The sequence below is a fragment of the Camellia sinensis genome, chromosome 6 (genome assembly GCF_055761805.1).
Source record: "Camellia sinensis isolate YWXY chromosome 6, ASM5576180v1, whole genome shotgun sequence".
NCBI lineage: Eukaryota > Viridiplantae > Streptophyta > Magnoliopsida > Ericales > Theaceae > Camellia > Camellia sinensis.
In genome coordinates, this window is record NC_138966.1 from 186,901,781 (window position 1) to 186,912,096 (window position 10,316).

The 10,316-nt window shown below is 41.2% G+C and overlaps 1 protein-coding gene across 1 annotated transcript; it reads right to left on the reverse strand.

Annotated features, from left to right (window-relative positions):
* Positions 1 to 5,749: 5,749 nt before the first annotated feature.
* On the reverse strand, positions 5,750 to 8,487 carry LOC114304596 (uncharacterized). Its single transcript, XM_028249751.2, has one exon. It carries the CDS (start codon positions 6,687 to 6,689, stop codon positions 6,069 to 6,071), a length of 621 nt encoding a protein of 206 aa, XP_028105552.2. The 5' UTR covers positions 6,690 to 8,487; the 3' UTR covers positions 5,750 to 6,068.
* Positions 8,488 to 10,316: the final 1,829 nt, after the last annotated feature.

A 10,316-nucleotide genomic window follows, 5' to 3' on the forward strand; every position in this document is an offset into this window, starting at 1 on the left:
CATTAGGGCCAACGCCAATTTTTCCAAGGGAAGATACCTCGTTTCGGCTGGGAGAAGAGTCTTGCTTACATAAAAGACCGGCAAGTGTTGGATGCCTTCAGCACGCACCAATACCGCGCTGACTGCATGTTAAGAGACAGCCAAATAGAGGTACAACTCTTCGCCTGGCTGAGACGTGACCAAAATAGGGGCCGAAGAGAGATATGCTTTCAGGTCTACTAGTACGCGGTCGCACTCGTCATCCCAGAAGAACTTGGACTTCAGTGTTTTGAAGAAGGGCCTGCAACGATCAGAAGACCGACTGATAAATCTGTTCAACGCGGCTGCCATCCCGGCAAGATGTTGCACGTCCTTCGTGGAGTTGGGACGCTCTAGGTCTTGTATGGCCTTGATCTGTGATGGGTCAGCTTCAATCCCTCGATTTGTGACCAGAAAACCCAAAAACTTTTCGGTGCCAACTCCGAAGGCGCACTTTGTGGCGTTCAAGCGAAGCTTGTGGAGCTTAAGTATGGCAAACATCTCTGCAAGGTCGGCGAGGTGTTGAGACTTCTCCTTACTCTTCACCACCATGTCATCGATATAGGCCTCCATTGTTCGGCCCAGAAGAGGAGCGAACATCTTCGTTACCATCCTCTGAAAAGTTGCCCCGGCGTTCTTTAGTCTAAACGGCATGACTTTATAACAATATAAGCCTCTGGGGGTTGTGAACGATGTGATCTCTCTGTTCGGTTTATACATGGCTATCTGGTGGTAGCCGCGATATGCGTCCAGGAAGCTAAACCTCTGATGGCCAGCGGTTAAGTCCACCAGCTAGTCAATTCGTGGGAGGGGAAAGCTATCCTTGGGGAAAGCTCGATTGACAGTCTTGTAATCAACGCAGACTCGCCACTTGCCGTTCTTCTTCGGGACAACCACCGTGTTGGATATCCACCGGGGGTACTGCACCTCCTCTATGGCACCAGCTTCCAACAAATTTTTCACTTCTTCTGCGACCACTTCAGCATGGTGCAAGGCTGAACGGCGCATCCTTTGAATGACTGGCCGTGCATTAGGGAAGATATTCAACTGATGACAAATGAAGCTCGGGTCGATGCCGGGCATGTCGTAAGGCATCCAGGCAAAGGCCTCCAAATTGGAAACTAAGAAGTTTACATAATCCATCCGCTCGGCGCTAGACAAGGATGATCCCAAGAGGAAGAACGTAGTGGGATCGTTCTCGTCAATTCGCACTTCTACCAAATCTTCGACCGACTTTTCCTCGGCCTTTCTTCCTACGTTTTCAAGGACTTCTTTACCCTCGGGCCCTTCAATCATTTGGACGAACCCTTTAGCCGCTCGGCTGCCATTTACCGCAACGAAGCATTGTTTTGCCATCACCTGGTCCCCCCAAACTTCCTCTATTTGTCCGCTCGGTGCCGGAAAGCGCATGACTTGGTGGAAGGTCGAAGCAACTGCTTGCATGGCGTGCAACCAACCCCTCCCTAAGATCAAGTTGTAAGTTGATGGAACTTTAAGCACCCAAAATTCTACTTGCTTTACGACCGATCCCGCTTTGACCGGCAAAATAATCTTTCTGATTGGCCATTTTGGCTGTGAGTTGAAGCCGACCAAAGGGGACGTTGCGGGGGCCAAGTCCTTGTCTTCTAACTTCATTTGTTTAAACGCGTCATAATACATAATTTCTACTGGACTCCCCTGGTCGATCAAGATTCTCTTGATGTCAAAGTCCTTGACGCGAAAAGTGACTACTAAGGCATCATTGTGCGGCATCTGAACTCTTTCCAAGTCCTTGGTTGAGAATGAAATGATGTCCTTTTCTTCGGTCTTTCCTTTTTTCACAGCGGGCTGAACAGAGAGCACATCCCTCATATGCTCGGCCTTCTTGATCATCCCCCTCAGCTCGCAAACCCTGGCCGGTTCAATGATTCCATGGATGACGTTGATTACACCTTGCGGGGGCGCTTCTAGGGCGGCCAAGCCGTTTTGCTCAACTTGGTCTGCTGGCGTGGCCTTGATGCCCCCATCTATGTATTGGTCAAGATGCCCTGCCGCCACCAACTCTTCTAAGTGTTGTTTGAGCGGCAAGCAGTCCTCTGTGCGGTGCCCCCGTTCTTCATGAAAGGTGCAGCGATATTTTGAATTGAAGCCCCTCTGCGCGCTCCCCAATTTGGCCGGCCAACGGACGAAGGGTTCACCTCGAATCTCACTCAAAATGCGATAGATGGGGATTTTAAATACCGTGGTGATCCCAGTCCGTGCCTTCAATTTTCTTTTGGCATCCTTCGCCGCATCACGGAGAGGGTCAGCCCGGTCGTTTCGGCGGCCCTTGTTTCTGTCATCACGGTTTGGACCATGGCGCTGGTCTTTCGACCGGTTGTTTGGGCGGTTATCCTCCTGCCCAACCGAGTGAACTTTCCCCGCAACCCTCCTGTCCGCCGCGACCGGATTAACCTTCTCGGTCGCGGAGGCGGCATCATCCTCCACACGAATGTGCTCATTGATCCGCTGCATCAATGACTCCATGGTTGTAGGTTGATGCATCGTGAGTGAATCTCGCAGCCTATGTCCGATTGGGAGACCCCGTTTGTACTGAGTGATCGCCAGATTGGTGGGGCAGTCGAGGATCTCATTGTATGTTTCCCAATATTTCGCATTGTATGCCTTCAACGAACATCCAGACTCCATCTTGACGCCCAGGAGATGGTCGACCTCCTTCGGCGTTCGTGTGTTGGTCTTGAATCTGGTGACGAAGGCTTCCGCTAGTTGCTGCCACCCCTCAATACTCCCCTCCGAGAGCCTTTCGAACCACTTCAAACCCAGCTTTCCCAAGCTTGCTGGGAATATGAGGCACATCAAGGCGTCATTCCACCGATGTCCAGCCATTACTTGTCGGTAATGGCTCACATGCATGTATGGATCCGTCTTGCCGTCGTACAAAGTGAACTTTGACTGGTGGAATCTGGCGGGGAGCGGCGTAATCTCAATCTCTGGAGACAGTGGTGTGGCTGTAAGTCGCGCCAGTTCTTTATCCACCAGCACAGGGGCCATCACTTTGGGGGCTGGCATCGCCACTTTCTCACTGTAACGAGCTGGAATGTTTATCCTCTGGAATGCCGGCACTCTCCTAGCCTCCCGACGGCGCGCCCTCTCCTCCAATACATCCCTCAAGTCCCTGGAACTTGTGGAGAAAGAGGATCCGGACGTCGGCGTCGGGTGTGAGGGGCGGTAGGTGTTGTCGCGAGAGAGGGACCGGCCCTCCCCTTGGTTGGAACCTCCAACCCCATAGTTCCTGGTGATGGAGAGAGAAGGAGTCTTCCCCTGGCGGCGACTGCTACAACGAGGGGATGGGATGCGCTTACTAAGGTTGCCCTCTCTAGCGACACCCTTCTCTTTAATCTGGCGTTTCAGCAGCTCCATCTCCGCCGCCATCTTGCGAATGACGGCGTCTTGGTCCTTGAGTTTGTGCTCCAAGCGCTGCGCATGGGACTCCCCCCGGCGTCTGCGGCCCCCAGGACTCTGCGAGCGATCAGCACTCCTTCCGCGTTTGTCTCGCGCACTTCGCGAAGGAGTCTCTAGGCCCGCCATGGCTGGAATATTCAGAGGACCTTCTCTCAAGAGGACGTACTCAGGTGTGACGCCATCGACGACGGACAGTGGGGCTTCGCCGTTGTTGGCCATGGAAATGGTCGAAGAAGCTCTGAGAACAAGGGTTGAGTATCAAAAAACTTCCCACAGACGGCGCCAATTGTACGGGGGTGAAATATCCTCTGCTTTCCGTACTCCTTGTACTCTGAGCTTCTCTTGACAGCGTCTACCTGGCAACACAGAAACGATGAGCTGCCCGGCGGTAGTGTGCTGGATAGACCCTCCGACGATCAAGTCAGTTCACTTGAGGAAGAGGAAGAAGACTGAGAGAGAGAGAGTGTTCTCTTTTTGGGAAGAAGTTGCATACCTCTAACGTTCGCCCTCCTCCCTATTTCAAGGCTGGCCATGCAGCCTCAAGATCATGCGCGCACTACCTCTGCTGTCCTTCCCAAGACAGGTGGCAGTACTCGCCTCTCACCACCTTACGCGTGTAAAGGCTTAGTCCTCCCAACAGTATACGCAGAACTGCCTAACGGTATTGAGGCATATGTGGAGCAGATGTCCCTTCCTTCGTGCCATTGGCCCAGGTGGCACACCTGACTGCAGTACCACGACCGGCCTATTTCCCAAGAAGAACTATCGCTACAGGCGCTCAACCACGCTATGCCCCACCAGACTACCCCTTGGCAAAGGGGCGGCGGGGGGGACGCCCATGGACCGGGCTGGAGTTGACCGGTTCGTTGTAGCATACCGGTCACGAGGCATGCCGGCCCCCGTCCGTTCTACCTTCATCCGAGGTTATATTGAATCTTCCCATCTCGGCTCACCGGTCAGAGACGCGTCATCCCTCCCTTGTCCACAGTTTAGCCCGAGCAATCCGTAGCTCGGTCTCGCCTCTTAGCTGTGCGCACCGCCGAATATTTGCTAGTCGCAGCTCGGCCAGGCTTGGTTTCCACCCGGTCAGCCGATCCTCGAGACCGAGCAAAACAGACCTGTCCAATCCCTACTCGGCCGTACTAACGGCGCAAATCTCCCCTCTCAGAAGAGGTTGCAGACATTCGTGACTACAATTGTCTCATAAATAGAATTCAGGACTTTTCAGATAAAAATCTTAGAGTAGGACTTGAAGTACTATATGTCTTGTAAACAGAACTTTTTGATAATTAACTCATAAATAAATAAATAAAGGAAGGGGGTTAAAAAGACCAAGTCAATATAAGAAAGTCCATATCTTGACTAGCATGGGTTGGTGCAAATATGTCTATCTAAACAACTGTTCCATTGGGTTCATATCAATCACCCTTTGGCCTGGTGACAATCGGTGCAAGATGGAGGTAGGATATGCTTTGGCGGTGGGATATGCTTTGGCGGCCAAGTATTGAGCCGAGGGGTGGTTGTTGAGGCTTTGAAAATTGCAATTGTTGAGGCACTTCCAAGAGTTGGTGAGACAATTCATATTTCAATCAAAATTTTTAAAAAAATATATTTGTAATTTATTAAAAAAATTAAGATGGTGGTTATGGGGGTGGGTAGGGCTAACAAATGGAGAAAAAAAATTTAGGCTTGTATTATTAAATCAATCAAAGTTAGAATAAATTTGGCTTGTAAAATTTATTTATTTAAATAATATAAAATGTGTTATATATTTATATTTATTACAAAATAATATTTAACGAGTCAATCGGATTATTGAATCAATTTTTTTTAATCTTTTTATTATTAATAAGTTGAACTCATGATTAGTAATTTAGGGTTGGTTTGGGATGTTCTAAAAAAGTGCACTTTTTGATTTATTGGTGGGTTTGGGTTGGGTTTGGGTTGGGTTTAATGTGATGTGTTAGAGAGGTGATGTGATTTAAATAAGATGATGTGACTTAAATAAGATAGTGACTTTTTGACTTTTTGACTTATTTAGTACATGCCAAACTAGCCCTTAGTATAAATAAATAAAGTCGGACTTGGGCTTGAATCTTACAAAGTCCTACTCGACTCATTTATTGGCCCATACAACATAGTTTAAGTTCTATTTTTTTGGAAATTTGGGAAGAGAATTTTAGTTTTATAAAGTCATTTCATATTGCAAACCACTCCAGCAAAAATTGATTAACAAAATCAAAGTATCAGCAGATTTGTTTTTCTCCCCATTTTATGTAACAAGAGTAAATGATAAGATATTATTCATCTTTATTATTTCTTTAATAATTACATATTTCCAACACAGAGAACCAATTATGAATATTCACAAAGGTGATACAAAATAGTAAAAAATTTTAAAAACTAGTCTTAAACCCTAAATGAGTAATATAATACATTTTTCATAAGCATAATTGAAATTAATGCAATAATACTAGTTGCACAGAATATACATAGAAAATACGTTGTGTTTCTAAAATTTATATTGCGCAAGACATGGGTCAATAAATATTAACCACACAATATATTTTTTGTGCATATTTTTTTCTACCTATCATTGTTGAAATTAATCAACTAATGAGATCTGAGGAGAGAAGACTGAAGATCACAATATCTCTAGACCTCCCCTTAACAGTGACATATTTCCTTAGCACACCCTCCTTTTGAAACCCAGCCTTCTGAAGCACCCTTTGGGACCCCAAGTTGTCAACATAAACCAAACCTTCAAGTCTCTCCAAATGTGGCCACTCACTAAACACACTTGAAACCACCATTTTCACTGCCCTTGTCACAATTCCTCTGCCCCAATACTCTGATGCCAAAGCATACCCAATCTCACCTCTGCTTGCCCCAATACCTGAGCTCGGCATCACCGAAACAGACCCAATCGCCCTGTTTTTAAGGCATATAGCTCTCAACCATGGATGTGGAATTGCTATGTTTTCTATGAAGTCTATGGCTTGTTCTCTGGATGTGTAGGTGTTCCAAGTGCAAAACTGACTCACTTTGTTGTCTGTAGCCCACACCATGATATCATCGGTGTCGGATAGATCGAACGGCCTCAGGGTGATCTCAGAGAATTCATCATGATCATCACCATCTGGTTTGGAGGATACTCTCTCCATGGAAAGAAAAGATGAAAAAGGAGGTCTATGAGGTACCAAGCAATTATTAGTATAATTAGTTTGCATTCATATATAAACAAAATGGGTCCAAGAAACTGCTTGGAACTTTCACCAAGAAAATGATAGGGAACAAGATTTTAAGAAACAAAATGCTAGAGATCTTAAAAATTTTATCAAAAATTCTATCAAATGTTTCACATGAGTATAGGATCCATATAAGACCCACATTGTGTGGGTCTCACAATTATATGAAATTTTTGATAAAATTTTTAAAATCTCTACCACTCCTCTTTAAGAAATCAAATTTGATAATGAATTACTTGAAGTGGTGACCAAGGAAGGATTAGCATTGGCAGACGTGTGGTATACTTTGTTGACTCAAGAAGACATATGAAAATGATATGGTACTTGGAAACTTCAAGGAACTCTCTTCAATGGAAATCTTCAATTCAATAAATAAAGGTATTGTACAGTCAAGTCTCGTTTTAATAATTAAGTGTGTTCAGTTTGAGTTTTTTGGATTAAATTTTTAAAAAATTGATTTTTTTAGTTTTCGTGTTTTTTTTTTATTTTTAGTGAATATTTTTTAAATTTTAAACATTTTTTTTACTTTTTTAAATGCACCTTACTTAGATGTATCTAAAAAGTAAAAAAATTATGAAAAAATATTTTAAAAAATTAATAAATACATAAAAATACAAAAAATATACTGAATTCTTGTATTTTTTTGTATTTTTGGTATTTAGTGAATTTTTAAAAGTTTTTTTTCATTTTTTTTTATTTTTAGGTGTATTTATGTTAGGTGTGTCTAAAAAGTAAAAAAATTACTTAAAATATTAAAAAAATTCAATAAAAACAAAAAAATACGAAAAATATAAAAGTAGAATTTTCTGAAAAGTGTTTTTTAAAAAGTGAAAACAAGTAAGGTGAATGGTAGTTTAGATCCTACTCACAAAACTTTGAACTCATAAATCTTATGTTAATTTTATATGACCAATCTACCCTTACAAATTAAAAAACACAAAAATATTTGGTTCTTCACACACACACACTCTCTCTCTCTCTCTCTCACGTCCAAGGATGGATCTAGGTGGGGCGGCCGCACCCCCAAAAATTTGAAAAATATCATATATTATACTAGAAATTTTAAAGTAATTTTAAATTATAAGAGTTCGCACCCCCAAATTTTTTTTAGATAATTTCAAAATTATATAGAGTAGTCCCCCCCAATTTTTTAAACTATTTGGAATTTTTTTTTTTTTGAATTAGTTAACATATACAATAATCTATTTTAAATTTCATGTATATGTATTTTTTTAATTAGGTCAAGATGAAAGCAAAATTTTAAAAACTTTAGTGGGTCAAAGTGTAAAATATGAAACTTTTACATATATATATAAGCTATGGGGCTTGCTAAAGAAGCTTTAAACAAAGCACTAAGATTAAAAATAAAAAAAAAAACAATTGATTTGATCTGAGAGACTTGCTATGATTCTGCGAAAGCGACGAGGGATACAGAGAAGCTTTGTTGTCGGTGGTCCGGTGGAGGCTTCGTGGGAGTTGTCGGCGTGGATGATGAAACTGTGGATATCCCTTCAGACGAAATTATCTGATATTCACAAATGAAGAGTAAGGAATTGCACTGTTGTTTGACAAAAAAATAAGTTATGAATCTGAAAGGATATCAAATAAAATAATCTGTGGGGGCATAAGTTATCTGATATTCACAAACGAAGAGTTATGAATCTGGTAAGTTATCTGATATATGATATCTCTTCAGCTTCAATGTGATGTGATTATTCTGGTTTTAGATTGAATATTATTAATCTATGATTGATTGTAATTTTAGACTGAATAATGTGGTTATTTTGCTTTTAATTTGTTATTGGTGCGATGAAAATCTGATAATTGTTATTGGTACAATTATTAACTAAATGTTGTGATTTTTTTTTTTTTAATACTATGATTTGGTGTCTACAACGAAGATACTTATTCAAAAATTTATAGAAGATGGATGGGTTCCATTGTTAGAGAAAATTAAATTATTTTTTAATGATCATGGTATACAGATTCCTGATATGAGTTATCCTTATAAGGGAGGCCAAGGTCGATCTCGTTTTGAAAGAGATCAGCTCACCGCGGAATATCATTTTCGAGTTGATATTTTTATGGTTACAGTTGATTCTCAGTTACAAAAATTAAACAATAGGTTTAAGGAAAATGTAATGGAATTGCTTGTTCTTAGCTCTGCTTTAGATCCTAGGGGTGGTTATAGATCATTCAAAATTTAGGATATTTGCAAACTTGCAAATAAATTTTATACCATGGATTTCTCCGAGCAAGAAAAATTGCATTTGAAGTATCAGTTGGAAAACTATAAGCTTGATATTTCCATACTTCCCCAGTTTTAGAAGCTGTCAACCATTTCTGAGTTGTGTCAAATGTTGGCAAAAACAAAAAAGTCGACAAGTTATCCTCTTATTGATAAATTGATTCGTCTTGTGTTGACTTTACTTGTTTTAACTGCTACATCGGAATGTGCATTTCAACTATGAAACTCGTTAAGTCTAAATTGTGCAATAGGATGGAGGATGATTTTCTGGCTAATTACTTGATTACGTACATTAAAAAATACATTGCTCGAGGGTTTGATGTAGACTCTATCATTCATGCTTTTGATATTATGAAAGAGCATTGAGCTCAATTGAAGATGCTTAATTCTAGTAAATAAATGCATGTAGAAATAGTTACTACTTTTGTTAAGTGAATATAGGCAAAAAAACATTCTCAATTACATGATCATCTTTTGGTACTCAACTATGCTGACAAGGAATATATAGCTCAATATTTTATCATAACATTATTGATTTTTTCATGTTAGTAGAAATTGGTATTGAACTTCAAATTTTATTAGTTAAAGGTTAAACGTATTTTGGCCCTCCTAAAGTCATAATCCTGGATCTGTCCCTGCTCACGTCCTCTCCAGCCACCATCACTGAACTATCAGCGGCGACCCCAACGCTAAACCCCATCAACGATTTCCTTCTTCCAACAGCGACCTCCCTCAGCCACCCCTCTCCGCCTTTTCTTTCCTCTTTTGCACTGCATCCCTTGTTACATCGCGACTATGTCATCGCCCATCGCTTCTTGCTATCACAGTCGCCTCTGTTCATTGTCGCCGTCATTGCCTATCATTGTTGCCACCGCCATTGTCGCCTCTCATTGTCTCCATCATTGCCTCTCACCATTATGAGCCAGTCATATTCATCTCGAACTAGATCTAGAACTAAATTAGGAGATTTCCAGATTTGGAAAGTGTAAAAGGAGGAAGAGAAGGTAAATGTAAGAGAGAGAGAGAGAGAGAGAGAGAGAGAGAGAGTAGATTGATAATTTTCTCAATTTTAATCAAGAAAAAAATTGAGAAATTTCTCAAAATTGATAATATTCTCAGTTAATACTAGAAAAAAAAAATTGAGAAATTTCTTAGTTTTGATAATTATAAACTGAAATCATTCTTAATTTAGAAATTGATAACATTCTCAATTTATAATATTCTCAATTTTAATCATGAAAAAAAAATGAGAAATTTCTCAAAATTGATAATATTCTCAGTTAATACTAGAAAAAAATTTGAGAAATTTCTTAGTTTTGATAATTATAAACTGAAATCATTCTCTATTTTGAAATTGAGAA

Excerpts from the sequence above, each read along its gene's own strand:
- LOC114304596 (XM_028249751.2), bottom strand. The coding sequence starts at position 6,689 with ATGCAAACTAATTATACTAATAATTGCTTGGTACCTCATAGACCTCCT.